The sequence below is a fragment of the Mustela erminea genome, chromosome 9 (assembly GCF_009829155.1).
Source record: "Mustela erminea isolate mMusErm1 chromosome 9, mMusErm1.Pri, whole genome shotgun sequence".
NCBI lineage: Eukaryota > Metazoa > Chordata > Mammalia > Carnivora > Mustelidae > Mustela > Mustela erminea.
In genome coordinates, this window is record NC_045622.1 from 83,124,918 (window position 1) to 83,140,966 (window position 16,049).

Below are 16,049 nucleotides of genomic sequence, written 5' to 3' on the forward strand. Positions count from 1 at the left end.
AAGATGGAAGGCGCTATGTGCCAAGTTACGTGGGCATCCTCTAGGAGCTGAGATGACAGCCAACAAGGAAAGGGAGACTCAGACCTGCAACCGTACCGAACTGACTTCGAACCAACAACCTGAAATAGTCTAGAAGGAGGTTCTGCCCTAGTGCCTTCAGGTAAGTGTCCAGCCTAGCCGACACAATTTCAGCCTTATGAAGCCCTAACCCTGAAAGCCTACATGGACTTCTGACCCAGAGAATTGGGAGATAATAAAACTGAGAGTTTTAAGATGCTGATTTGTAGTAATTTTGTTACACAACAATAGGTAACTAATGCAGGCAGCTATTACTACAGTAGCATGTAATGCTGATATTTTAGGATAATTATAACTGATTATATATACATTCATGACAGAGTAGGAGAGATGTCAGAAATACTTTTTTAAACCTTGGGATAATGAAACATGTCATTCTAGTAAATCATAAAAAGTATTTTACAAGACTTGTAAGCTTAATAATATGAGATTTTGTCTCCTATCAATATGCTTATATATGTTATCTATAGTCTCACAAGTATATTCTATATGTATATGAAAAGTGCACAGGTGCACTTTGATATGAAGAAGGAGCACTTCAATTTCAACCTATACACAGTGCACACACAAAGACACACATGCACACACACTTTTGTCTACATGCATTTCCAAGAGTGATGCAAAAGACAAAAGAATCTCATATTTAGGAACTTAATTTTCATTCTTCCTAGTCAGAGAATTTCCTGCTTCTCTGACCCACTTCTTACAAGTGATGTAAGGCTAAGTCCTCATCTCTCCCACAGTTCATTGAATTTGACCATATTTTATTATTCTTACAGACTTCCAATACAAGTTTCTAAATACCTTTGCCCAGAATTCTCTATTGAAAATATGCTAAATACTATGGACTGCTATTAATTTAGAGAAACACCACTAGAAACAGGTGTCTAGTGCTAGTGGTCCCTTTCTTCAGAGGCTCCCGGGAACTATTCTTTTTTTTTTTTTTTCAGCGTAACAGTATTCATTGTTTTTGCACCACACCCAGTGCTCCATGCAATCCATGCCCTCTCTAATACCCACCACCTGGTACCCCCAACCTCCCACCCCCCGCCCCTTCAAAACCCTCAGATTGTTTTTCAGAGTCCATAGTCTCTCATGGTTCACCTCCCCTTCCAATTTCCCTCAACTCCCTTCTCCTCTCCATCTCCCCTTGTCCTCCATGCTATTTGTTATGCTCCACAAATAAGTGAAACTATATGATAATTGACTCTCTCTGCTTGACTTACTTCACTCAGCATAATCTCTTCCAGTCCTGTCCATGTTGCTACAAAAGTTGGGTATTTATCCTTTCTGATGGAGGCATAATACTCCATAGTGTATATGGACCACATCTTCCTTATCCATTTGTCCGTTGAAGGGCATCTTGGTTCTTTCCACAGTTTGGCGACCGTGGCCATTGCTGCTATAAACATTGGGGTACATATGGCCCTTCTTCTCACTACATCTGTATCTTTGGGTAAATCCCCAGTAATGCAATTGCAGGGTCATAGGGAAGCTCTATTTTTAATTTCTTGAGGAATCTCCACACTGTTCTCCAAAGTGGCTCCAACTTGCATCCCGGGAATTATTCTTATATTAAAACAACAACAACAACAACAACAACAACAACAACAACAACAACAAAAAAACCTTCTTAGGATTATTGAGTCTGCCTAGATCAGGAGTCAGTCTAGGAATTTTCTATCTCAAGAGCTCTCCTTCCACATGTATTCTATTCTTCACTCTGCCTATTTCTACTTGGAAAAGGTTTGCTTTTCTTTTTTAAACATTTCACTTTGAAGTGATTATAAATTCATATGAAGTCACAAGAAATGTATAAAGAAGTACCATAAACTCTTCCTCCATTTTCTCTCAATAATAAAATCTTGCACAACTATGATGCAGTATCAAAACCAAGCAATTGGGCACCTGGGTGGCTCAGTGGATTAAAGTCTCTGCCTTCGGCTCAGGTCATGATCCCAGGGTCCTGGGATCAAGTCTCGCACCGGGCTCTCTGCTCTGCGGGGAGCCTGCTTCCTCTTTTCTCTCTGCCTGCCTCTCTGCCTCCTTGTGATCTCTGTCTGTCAAATAAATAAATAAATAATCTTTAAAACAAACAAACAAACAAACAAACAAAACAAACAAAAAAACCCAAGCAATTGACATTGTGGCAATCCACAGCTCTTATTCAAATGTCTCTAGCTAGTTGTATGTGCACTTTGTGTGTGTGTGTGTGTGCATGCGCATCGGTGTGTGTGTGCACTGCCGTGTGAAAATTCTGTTTGAGATTAGTATTGAACACCTACATTATGTTTCAGGTTTCTACCTGTTGTTTATTGCCATCGTGTTTATAAGAGCAAAAATCTTGGAAACATCTTAGAGTCCTATAATGTGGCATTATTTACACAAATTAAGATTCACTCTAAACAACAATAATATACACATATATTTAATGCTGTGGAAAAATGTATATAGAACATATTAATATCTCGTATTGTCATCATCAAACACAAAAAATTAGCTAGTCCCCATTTTTGTACTTATGACAATAACAAAACATAAAGGAGAGAAATAAAAAATTAATAACCCAGAATTACATATTTCCCCTCTTCCTTTTATTTTGTTTCTCCAAAAGCTTAATGATAAACATGAGTAATAAAAAACAGTAACACACATTAAAGTTTTAATCTCTTTGCTTTGTCTGTTCAACTACATATTAAAACTTACTTGAGAACAGACTACCAGACTTAATTATATCCCCCAACTTGGTGATAGAAGTGATTTGATATATCCAATTTCTTTTGTTCACAAAAGCTAAGAACACATTTTTATAGCATGACCATATTTTACCATTAAGTTATTTCTTTGTGAATATATATACTTAGTATGTGTATATTCCTTAAAGTCTGAGGGATATTTTTTAAAAGACATACTCAAATACTACATAGTATAATTCTCTCTATTCAATAAGAACTCAAAAATTACTTTTTGAGTAACATTAGAAAACATAGCAATGTACAGCTTCTCCTCAATAAGATTTCAGAATTTTAAAGACAGGAATTGGTTTGCATCTTTATGATATTTTTCATTTAATACTAATATCAATACTAATAATAGGACATCATTATCATCATAAAAGCTATCATTTATGAAGTATTTACTATGTTCCAGGAATTGAGCTAAATGTTAATATTCATGATATCATTTAAATTTCACAATAATTACTATCCTCCTTTATATATGAGGAAATGAGCATCAGTGATATTAATTGGCTTGTCCAAAATCAAACTGTGGGTACTCACAACTAGAACTGAAGCTAGGCTAATCTCAGTCCAGATTCTGAGATGTCAATGAGGAAGCTATATCATATCTCTTAATAGAACAGGCACTCTAAAACATTTATCAAATGAATGAGTGAATATAAAAGTGAGGAATTAATGCTTATTATGTGTCATATATAAATGAATTGACTCTCAGGTTTTAGGGAGTAACCAAACAGGAGAGAATACAGTGAATAAAGTTTAGCAATAGAAGTAAAATCACCAAATCAAAATCTATGTATTCAGAGCATATGAATATTAGAATATTGTTTTTTCTGCTCAGCTGATTTCCTTTGCCTCTAATTCACAGAACGACCCAACTGGAGACTTTTTGTCAAAAAATAGACTCATGACAAACATACAGATGATTATGAGTCAATCAAAAAGACTGTCAGTTTGCTGTATTCAAATTGATAAATTGATGGGTAACTGAAATGATCAGACATACCACAGCATAATTATTCTTAAGTAACTTAACTGAAGATAAAAAAACTTATTTTTCATAAATATTTGTAGAGACTATTCATGATTAAGGGTTGATTCCTAGTATTTCTCTTTTTAAAAAGTAAGAATAATTCTAAGATAGTGTATGTATAGTGTATAGTTTGGCTAACTCTGTAGTCCAATTTGAAAGCATGAAAAATATAAAGGATTGCTTCTGTCTTCAGAGAGAAAATAAAATGCTATTAGAGAATTGGATTTAGGCCCTGTTTTTGATCACTTAAGTTATAAAATAAAAAGTATTTATAAAACAGAAAATAAACACCGTAACTCAACAAGCTTCATAACACAATATTTTAAACCGTAGTCAGATTTTTCACTAGTAACAAAGTAGGGGAAATGCTATATGACACTATGAACTCAGAAAAATCAGGGACTTTTTGTATATATCTTTAAATTTTAGTGTCCAACAAAGTTTTGGACAGAGAAAATAAGGTGCTTCATAGAGTGAAAGACTGCATTCTAGACAAAATCGAAGATGTTTGTAACTGTGCAATTTATAAACTTGAAATATTGAAAACTACCTAAATTATTCAATAACAGAAGAATGATTAAACTGCAATAATATTATGAGTCATAAAAACCAAATGGAAAATTTATATCTGAAAAATACCATAACACACATGAGGAATTCAACATATGGATTTAGCAGCAGATTAGAAAAGTTGGAGAAGTGATGATCTGAGAAACAGGTCAAAAGAAAATATCCACACGAAAGCTTAAGGAAACAAAGTGTGGAAAATACAAAATAGAGCATAAGAAACATAGAGTTTAGAGTTAAAATGTTTTTAATACACATTTCATTAATGTTCCTTCAGAGAAGAGAGAAGAGAGAGGAAATGCAGCTGAAACAGCATCTGAAGAAACAATTGCAGAGAATCTTCCAAAACTGATAAAATACAGTAAGCCACTGATTCAAACCCTAAAACCCCCAAGTATTATGAATACAAAACAACAAAACAACACCACCAAAAAACAAAACAACAAGAACAAGAACAACAACAACAACAAAAACACTAGAAAAGCATAGTAAAAACCAAATGCAAAGAGAAAAACCTTAAAAGTCAGCAAGAGAAAAACAGCATTGCCTTCAAAGGAGCAATAAGAATGATACATGACTTCTCAGTTAAAATAAGCAAAGTGGAAGCCAAAGACAATGGAATGATATTTTTAGTATGTTCTGGGAAAAAAAAAAATAGTTGACAACCTTAGAATTTCACACTCAGTAAAAATATGAAAATGAGAATTTGGAAATGAACTCTGTGTGTGTGTGTGTGTCTGTGTGTGTGTGTCTGTGTGTCTGTCTGTGTCTGTGTCTGTGTGTGTATTTAAGATAATTTAAAACAGAAAGAATTCATAAGCAGCCGACCTAAGTAAATATTAAAGGATGTTCCTGAAACAGAGGAAAATTATTCTTGATGGAAGTCCAGAGATACAGAGAGAACAACAGGAAGTTTAAAAATGTGGCTTAGACTAAATGAAAACTGACTAAAGAAATAATAATTATGATGTTTTGTGGGGTTTAAAATATATATAGAATTAAAATATACGTCAGCCTTTTTTCAGAAAGTAGATATACAAAAATAGGAGTTTCAAGGTCCTTGAATTATCTGAGAAATGGTAAAAAAATTAATTTCTATTAGGTGTTGATAGGTAAGGAAGTATGTGTAATCTCTAGAATAATCACTAAAAGAATAGTAAAACAATGTATAACTAACAAGATAGTTGGGAGGAAGGGAATAAAATAATATAAAACGCTCAATGAATCCAAGAGAAGGCAAAAAGAGAGAGAGAGAAAGAAAGTGGGACATAGAATATATTGAATACATAAAAATCAAATAGTAGCATGTTAGATTTAATATCTAACCCCCAAATCACTGATTATGTTATAGGTAAATGGACTAAATACTTCAATTAAAAGACACAGGTTATGGGCACCTGGGTGGCTCAGTGGGTTAAAGCCTCTGCCTTCGGCTCAGGTCATGATCACAGGGTCCTGGGATCGAGCCCCGCATTGGGCTCTCTGCTCAGCGGGGACCCTGCTTCCCCTTCTCTCTCTGCCTGCCTCTCTGCCTACTTGTGATCTCTGTCTGTCAAATAAATAAATAAAATCTTTAAAAAAAAACACAGGTTATAATACTACATTAAAAAAAAAACTATAAGCTTTCAAACAAAGCACTCCTTCAATGTAAAGATCAAATTAGAAAATAAAAGGATACAAAAATACATCATGCAAACCCTGACAAAAAAGCTAAGGTCACCATATTTAATATGAGAAAAAATAAACTGTAGTCAAAAAAATTACCAGAGATAAAGAGGATCATTCCATAGGAGCATAAGGTTTAATTCATCAGAAAGATAGTAAAATTCTAAAATTATATGCACTCAATAAATAGCCTCAAATTACAGAAAAGAAATATTTATAAAATTAATAAAGGGAGAAATAGACAAATCATAGACAATCATACTGGGAGATTTTAACCATATTTATCTCAGTAAATGAACAGGCAGACAAAATATTATAAGTATATACTGAAAACACATTTATCAAGCTTGACTTAATTGACATATATAGAACACTGCACCCCCAGACTACAGAATACATATTCTTTTCAAGTACATGTGGGTCATTTATAGAAATTGTCCAGATATTGAGTGGGCCATAAAGCAAACCTCAATAATTGGCAGAGTTGAGAGCATACCAAAAATGTTCTTCAACCACAATGAATTCATCTAGAAGTCAATAACATACATACAAACCAGAAAATGTTTTGGAAAATTAAGAAATAAACTTCTCAATAAGTCATGGGTCAAAATTATAATAAAATGGAAATGATAATGAACATATGACATTAAAATTGGTGGAATGAAGCTAAAGCCATGCTTAGAGGAAAGTGTATATCCTTAGATGTATATATCAGAAAAAAGAAAGGTTGAAGAATTCAGTGAAAATGGGCCTTGCAGAAGGTAGGGTTGATCAAGCAATCCAGCATAACCCAAGTACCCAGTATATCTGGGTCTGGATAGGAACAGGGAGGTTCTGCCTAAAGAATACAGTGTGATGGGTCTGCCAATTGATGTTTCATTTAACTTAGTAGGAAATGGGTAAACACTGAAGAATTGTGAGTCAGTAAGTGAGATGTTCAGAGTCATACTTCAAAAGCATATCACCAGGGAGGAGAGTTCAGGATGAACTAACTGCCTTCTCCCTGAAATACACTCATCACTCTCTCTCTCTACTGTAGTGATTGGTGTAATACCTCTCTTCCCTGTTAGATTCTATGGGGGCAGTTCTGTGAGGCAAGAAAGTATATTTGTCTGCAGTATTTTATCCCCAGTGCCTAGAAGGCTACTTGGAATATAGACAATACTCAATAAGTATTCACAAAATAATAAAGGATGAAAGAAAGGAAAAATAGGGAAATCAGAAAACCATTGTTATAGGTACAGTTTTGGATTGACATATGAGTAGATCATAAAATTATTCAACAGTGAGGATCTTGAATACACATATGAATGATCAGATTAGTTTCATTATTTCCATTAATTGTACTACTTCATTCATTCATTCAACAATCTCATATTGAGTATCCACTACATACTACATTATGTTATGATCCTGGAGGTACAGATGTTAATAAAACAAAAGTTCCTGCTAAAATGGAGTTTACATTCTAATGGGACAACTCAGACAGTAAATAATTATGTATACAATAGGCAAAGTACCTTGAAGAAAAATAAGGCAGGGAGAGAGCGATGGGTTGTGAGCATGCAAGGCAAACCTGAGACATTGCCAGGAACCCAGGCTGGCTGGAGAAGATGAATGGTGGGGAGAATGGTGTTCAGAGAGGTACCATGGGCCTGGGAAAGTAGGACCATGTAGCATATAGTAAAGGCATGGGCTTCATTCTAAAGGAAATAAAAAGTCATTAGATGATCTGAAACTGAGGACTCTCAAGATCTGACTTATGAATGCAAAAGGGTCACCCTGGCCATTAAGTGGAGAATGGATTGTCAGGGAACAAGAGCTAAAGGAGGTAGACAAGTTAGGACGTTAACCTACAATTGACTTGACTGCTTGAACTCTGCTTTCATCCAATTCCATATATCACCGTAACACTTCCTCCACCAAACTCCTCCTTGTCCATCCACATTACTCAAATCTAGAACCTCATTATCTGCTACTTTCACTATTATGATACTGTATAGACATTCTAGTTTGGGGGCTACAAGTTTGAAGACTGTAGGAGTAGAGTTTCCGTTCCAACATTGACTAGCTTTATAGACAATGCTGAATAAAACAGAAAGATAAATAGTACATTATAAAATATAGAAATTAAGCAGCCTAGTTGAAGGTTTGGTCAGTAGGTGAGAACAAAAATTATCATAAAATGCTTATTTGAAAGCTTCTGATAATTCTGAATTAATGCACATTTATGGATATAAACCTAATCTTTTGGAATGTTTGATTTGGACTTTGTTTCAAAGAAACAGGTGCAATTAGATTATTTTTTTGCTTTATTTTGATTCACAGAGAGCATATGGGAATTCATTTAAAAATACACCAAAACACAAACAGATAACAGTATTTGACTTTTCTAATTAAAAAAAAAGAATTATAAGCATATGTCTGCATCTCTGGAATACAAAATAATTTTGTGTTCTTAAATACAACACCATAGTCTTGTATATACTATAGATGAGTTAAAGGCCAGCGCTTCAAGCTGAGCATTTCAATAGCTAGGAACAGAAATTTAACCTAATAAGGAGGTTTTATTCCTAAAAAGTATTATTAGATTTAGTGAGTATCATTTTCCTTAATTGGTAAGAGTTCTAGAAATAAGAATTTGAGTGTAGCAATTTAAACAGTTTGCTTTCCTTAAAAAGACAGTGTCTATTATCAAAACTGACCCGGGGTGCCTTCCGTGGCTCAGTTGTTAAGCATCTGACTCTTGATTCACGTCATGATCTCAGGGTATTGAGACTGAACCCTGTGCTGGGCTCCACAACGGGCATGGAGCCTGCTTAAGATTCTCTCTTCCTCTCCTCCTGCCCCTCTTCTACCTGTCCCTCCCTCTAAAAAAAACAAAAAACAAAAAACAAAAAAATGACCCATACATTCATTGTCTCTAGAAAAACTGTGTGGATATATGATGAACAAAATGAGAAGAATGTTCTAAGCAGAAGACGGTTACAGATTCTGTCAACTATATGCAAAACTACATAAATTATTTAACAGAGTAATAAATCATATGCTATTGAATACTCAAGAAAACCAGAATATGACTTTCAATTTTTAATATGTGGTTTTTTACAGTTTATAATTATATAGACATGATCATCATTTGTCTGCTTAAAGAACTTCTCATTATTATTAATTTACCTTTCTTTGAAAAGCAGGAGACTGTAACATAGTTCCTTTAGCTAGTACATCTCAAAATTGTTATTGAGAGAAAAACTTTGCAGAAAAAAGCGTGTAATTTCTTTCAAGCTTCATTTCTTCTAGTCTATAATGGATACAAAAAGAAGGCCTTATAAAAACTGACCACTGCAGTATGGTTTGGATTTATATTCTCTTGGAAAAGTAAATACAACTACATGAATACCATATACTCAATGTTTATTACACACCAATTATAGCCAGACTTAATTATACTAGAAGAATTGATTTTATAGCAATTGTAAAAATGTAAATAAGGCCTTAAAAGTGATTCAGAAATTATATTTTATAAAAGAAGCTTTGATTTTAATTTAAACAATTCTCTTAGGGTATGATCTGTACTATACAGAATGTTTGCTTTTATTGCCATTGAAATAATAGTTATATTTCAGGAAAGCAGGAGACAGAAACACCTGTTTCTTATTAAATTACATTGCCTAATGATTATAGCAACTTTATGCACTAGATTAATTTTAAAACATAAATACTACAATATTTAAAAGTTTAAATTATTAGATGGAAATCTATTTAAAAAGTAGCAGTGAAAAATGTGAAACAAAAGAGAGCATATTCTTACCTATTTTAGTCCAAATATTCCTACTAATAAAACATGTATCAAAAGTATCTACATTAAAAATATTTTTCATAACATGTGTTGATTTTTATCCTATTATATTGTAAATCTAATAATCAATTACTGAAATTTGGAAAATAATAAAGAACAATTTAAAACTCAGTAACAGCTGTCAATATTTGGATATATATTTCTTCAAGTCACCTGCCTATCTGGTTAGCTATCAATTTATCTTTACCTTTATCCATATAAAATCAGGATAATACTAAACATGTTTTAGAACTTGCTGTGTTGTTAGTAACAAAACTCAGGAGACAATTAAAGTACATTTTAAATGAGAAAAATCAAAGGACTTCTAAATTTATGTTCTTTTTTGAAAGAGTGAAGTACATGCCAAGTTGAGTCATGAAGAGAAATGTCAGTGTGATCCACGGCAGCTGCTTGCTTCCCTGGGAAGGAAGGGCCCGCTTAAGAGTCCAGTAGCTAGCAACCCCTCAGCGCTCCACAAAGTCACTAGTGGGAAAAGAACAAAGGCCTTTCCAATGCAACTAACACAGATGTGCCCAAAGGCAAACTGTCAGAAACAGTTAAGATGACAGCTACTCACAGTTCATTATTTCCTTCTCACAGGTCACTGGGTGACAAGCTGGGTCAGTGTGCTTTGTCGGCTGTCCCAGTCCTTCCCCACCCCCTATTCAATTTGAATAAGGTAAAGGGCTCCATCAGATAAACTAATGTAAACAAACACATTCCAGACACTTAAAGATGCCAGAATATGGCATTTATCTTATTTTTGGACCAAACTTAGAATTAAAGGTACACACAACTCAGTTTATCCAAGCAAGAAGATAACCACATTTCTATATCTCACCGATAGAGGCAGAAAAAACATTTTAAATGTTGATAAATAAACAAGAAAATATAATCTATCGTGAACTAAGAACTTTAAAGACCTCACACAGTAAGAGATTTTCCTTTTTCTTCAACAGGAAAAATAATTTTTTCCACATTACAAAAATAATAAAAAATGAAGATAAATAATCAGACTGCTTTCCACAAATGTTTGAAGTGTATATTAAATTAAATGATTCCGTAGATGGGAAAGCCTGGCCTGCAGATTTGTGGTGATTGCCATAGGTTTTTTTTTAAGAATATAATTCAAAATAATGTACCCATCAAAATGGCAATAGTCCAATCAAATGTTTATGATGTAATACACATAAAATTTTAGTGATAAAGTGACTATTCAATATGAAAACATTCTGTTATAAAATCACTGGAATAACTAATATTAGGAATGAAGAATAAAACAGTGGTTAAGAGCATGGTCTATAGAGCCAAATGGTTGTGGGTTTGAATCCCATCTCTCCCATCTCCGGCGGTATAACTGGGCACATTACAAAATCAGTCTGAGCCTCAGTTGCTGTATCTTTATGAATTTTAAGAGTCCCTCCACCTTCAGATTATTATGATAATAATTAAATTTACCACATTGTTATAAGAATAAGTACTTTCACTAGCAGTTGACACATGGTAAGTATTCAACAAATGACAGCTGTTAGTTACCTATCACCATATTTAGTAGATACAAAGCTGAACTGAACCACCATTCAAAGTGGGAAATACCTTGGCTAATCATGACAGGTTATAGTCACCTTATTAGAAAAAGATTTTTAAAAATCTCTAATCCATTCAAGTGCAAGCTTTGTAAATCAGTAAATCTAGGTGGTTGGATTCAACAAGAAATGGGTTTACAGTCTCCTTTTGTATTTTCAACTTCTTATGTAGTCATCACTGCAAGCTGCATATATTGACATATCTATTATTATTCCCTTTCTAAACTGTTCCACTTTATTTAAAGGTCCCTCTCCAAGATATCCAGTCAAAGTAATAGGTCCCATTTGAAAGGCTAAAGATTTGGAATAATCACTAAGACAAGAACATGAATGGTTAGGCAGAATAATGTAGAGGTTAAGTAAAAGACTTTGGGTTCAGATAGGCCTGCCTTAAATTACTACCTGGAAGGCCTTTAGTGAAGTAACTTAATCTCTCTGTGCCTCAATTTCCTTATCAGTAAAAAAGAGATGAATATCTCTGTTTTACATACTGCATAGGCTATTGGGCAGTAATGCACATAAAGCACTTAAGCAAAGTTAGTATATGTTATTAAAAATGAATGTTGTCTTTCATTTTCACATATTTATATGCCACTAACTACCAATCTTTCTGTCTTTCCCCAAATTTGGCAACTTGTGGTTCTCTCCTTCAATGGCTACTGCTAAGGAAATACAAACATTTATATCTCTATATCGTTTATTTTTTTCAACTATATGTTCTTTCTCCAGATTATTTGCTCATTAATGGCTTTTATTCTAAAATTCCATTTCTTTCTCCAATTTCTACAACTCAGATCATTTCACAGTATTCTTTAATTTTTATAATGAATTTATTCTATATTTTTTAAAATTATCATTATAAAGGCAAGAAAATGTAAAGTCCTCTCTTAAAGCTGTGATAATATAATGCACCAATTCTCTTATATTTGGACTGCCTGTAAACCTAACAAGACAACCTAAGGTTCAAAGTAATCAATATGCCAAATTCAGTACCATGTTCTAATTTTGCCCAACAATTCCTTCCAAAATGGGAGGAAAGTAATTGCTCTAAGTACTTACTCTCTACTCAAAATAACTTTGTTAAGGAACAGAAAGAAGGAGAGAAACTGAAATTACCTCTATTATGGTAAATTGTGGGGGTGGAGAGGAGAATGAGGATAAATCCCTGTGGGTTGTAGAAAAAAAGAGGACTAGAGAGTTGCTGTCGCCTGAGACACAAATCCTGAGGGATGCTCACTAAGATAAGGGCCCTGGGAATTTTCTTCTGAAATAAAATCCCAAACATATTCAATCCCTATTGATTAAAAAATCACAAATCTAACTGCAACCTCTATTAAAAACTACTTTCGACTCTACTTGCTTTTAGCACATTTTCACAGACTACTCATTGAGTGCTTACCACATTCCTGGAAATTTAAAGACCTGCAATTCTAACAACTCAAACAAGTATTATGTTATGTTAACTGATGTTAACTGCTTTGTTGCTTGTTTTTCTGTTTGTATTCTGGGGACTTTTTTGGCTTGCCTAATACAATATGCCTTTCTCCCAATATTCCATCATCAGACTGTACTGCTTCAGAGCAGATACAATCACAAAATACAGAAGACAAATTCCTCAACCTTCCAATGCCCTTGACCCTCAGAGAAAATACTTCCAGGATGGGGAAGGAGGGAGTCATAGAAAATTAGGTGAGTTATCACTGGATTCCCTGTACACTGACTACCCCCCCACCCTAGCCTGCACTTCCTGGGACCAGGGCCAGCAGGAGACAAAAATGGAAATTCCATACAGGTTTCAGAAATCGGGAAGCAGCAGGAACCCGTGCCCCCTTGAGTAGTACCCAGGATAATGACAAGCCCCCTCATGCTCTCAAAAAGCGTAGAGTAGAAATGGCTGCCTAGTGAGTCTAGGAAGGCCAACAACAGTCTCATAAAACTATATTTGTTTCCCAGTGGTCCAGTTTTCCCTGAATTCCTGTTTTACGTGAAAACTTCAAAGACTGCTCCCAAGGGCCTTCCATTCTAGTGACCTGAACAGAAAGGACTAGCTGGACTGCTGTGGCTTTGTGGCCCTGTTGTGGGGTGTCAGAGAGTTGAGAATCTTACATATGATTAAAAAGTAAGTAGCAGGAAAGGAAACTAGAACTTAAGTTTTTGTACAGGCCTGGGATATTCTCAGACTATGATACAGCAAGGTACTAAATTTGTTCTTTTGTTCATCTGTGCCCTATCTTACTCAAAATAATGAAACCAAAGTGAGGTTTAGAAAACAGACAATAAATTGAAAAGTCACTTTTGTTAAGAGGAAAAGAAAAAGTTTCCCTCCTGTTAAAATCTCAGGCAGGAATATATAATTTAAGAATTTAAGAGCTTTTAATTGAAATAAAAGCTGTTATGTTGTATACCTTAAACTTACACAATGTTTATATGTCAACTCTATCTCTATAAACCTGGCAAGGTTCTTAAAAAAGAAATTAAAAGTTGTCATTTTTTTCTTTCTCAATGCAACTGACATTTCTATCTATAGTTAGAATATTTAAAGTTAGGAATTCTCTTGAGCATTAGAAAGTACAGTATGAATCATATTACTCCTTTAAGAGTACTTCAGTTAACTGCCAAAAATTACGATACTAAAATTACAATTTGTAATGTCATTTTGTGATTTATAACATCAAACCAAACAAAACAACACTACTACTAATAATAAACATAACCTTTGATTTTCCAATTAAATAATGAGGATCAGAGAAATAGTTTCTATTTTCCAGCCAAGAGTGATTTTCATTTGGTTAGCAAACCACTGGTTAGTCTTATTCTATAGAAATTACATCAATTTTTAAAATTATCACTTCTAAAGACCATCCAATGTGCATTTATCCTCAGGCCTAAATATAATAATCTTGCCACAAAACACAAAAAGGATTGTCTATATGGGTCTGATGTTCTTAAAGATCTCTTGGTATTTTCACAATTGGATACATGTTCAGTATCACTTTACTTATGTTATTTCAGAGCATTTTAGTGAGAACCCAGGAGAACAGCCCTTCTAAGTATACTTAAAACAATAGCATACATCAAACTTTAATGAAATACACATAAATGTCACCTCTCTTCATCAAATGTGACCCGAAAACGACAGTGCTTGCAAGCCAAAGGGCTTTTGAGATATTTCAATAATCTTCAAGAAATCAATCTTACATGAAACTGAAGGAAAACATCGAATGTCATTGAGCAATAAAGCTCCATTCTGTCAGTGCCCTACCTCTGAGCAGAAGCCTTAGGATGTTTCTCTTCTAGTTTCCTCACCAGTGCCACTGTCAGCTGCCTTGTCTCCCCAAGAGGACCTTCTGGCATTAAATGGGTGTCTGAAGGCTCTGGCAGTTCCTTCAGACCAGGGATGCTAGCACATTCTTGTAGAACCTAAGAAATGACATATAACAATACTGTACCTGATTTCATTGAGAGGATATATCTAAGCTACATATGCCCCAAATTTAACATTACATTTTTCAGGCTTCCTCCAGTCTTCCTCCTTTGGCACAGAAATCATTTGTATGTGACCAGAAGAAAAGCCATCAGTCCTAACAAAAGCTACAAGGTCATCCACTATTTAATAAAATAATGTTTATATGAGTATATATAGATGTTTACATAAATATAAATGTGCATACAGATATTTATATTATGTGTATGATTTTAAACAGTATCGTTAAGATGTGAATTTGTGCTTGTCTCTTGAAAACAACTTGAACATTTTCTTTTTTCAAAATACATTTTAGAGATCTATTTCTGTCTTGCCTCTGGCTCACTACACTGACCTCTTCTGCTAAGCTGCTACCATGTTCCTGATGAGTTGTAGTCCGGGCACCACGGTGAATGTGATACTCTGTCTGAGTCATATCCACTTGTGCGGTGAGCTCCTCTAGGTAGGTCAGAACAAACTGTGGATAAGCCTGTAGGAAAGGAAAAAAAAAATAGAAGTATACTAGCCTTGTAAGTAACAGCCAATAATCTATACAACGGGAAGGATGGGAGGATAAATTAAATTCATAGCAAAAAGATCTGACTACTAAAATACACCTTGTTATCTATTTCAGATCAAAATCAAGCCAAATAACTTTAATATCGGGATTTTCAGTTAGTTGTTTAATCCGATGAAGTTTAACTAGATTGCTAATCTTCACTCTTAGATAGATGATAATATTAAAATACAAAAGCCATCTAATGTAATAATAATAGTATCTAAGATTTATAGTTATTTTCACATACAATGTGCAATTGTTATATTGTCTTGGAATAGTCCATTCTGCTCTAGAAGACAAGAAAACAAATGGGATGGGTGAAATTCATTAGCTGCATTAACCATAAATAAGTAAGTTAGTAAACTGAGGAGTATCAGACACAAAGTAGAGAACATAAATCTATGAACACAGATAGAAGCGGGGGGCGAAAACAAGCATTTAATAGTCATGATTTGCTAAATAACAAATGAACTACAGATACCTATGACACACGGGTATAAATGAAGCACCTGAGACACA

At 34.2% G+C, this 16,049-nt stretch overlaps 1 protein-coding gene across 1 annotated transcript in view; it reads right to left on the bottom strand.

Moving 5' to 3' along the window:
- The window catches only part of DCDC1 (doublecortin domain containing 1), a 452,779-nt gene that overhangs the window by 164,644 nt on the left and 272,086 nt on the right, over positions 1–16,049 (bottom strand). Inside the window, 2 exon segments of the mRNA XM_032359359.1 lie at positions 14,771–14,928; positions 15,327–15,461. Coding sequence (XP_032215250.1) covers positions 14,771–14,928; positions 15,327–15,461 — 293 coding nt within the window.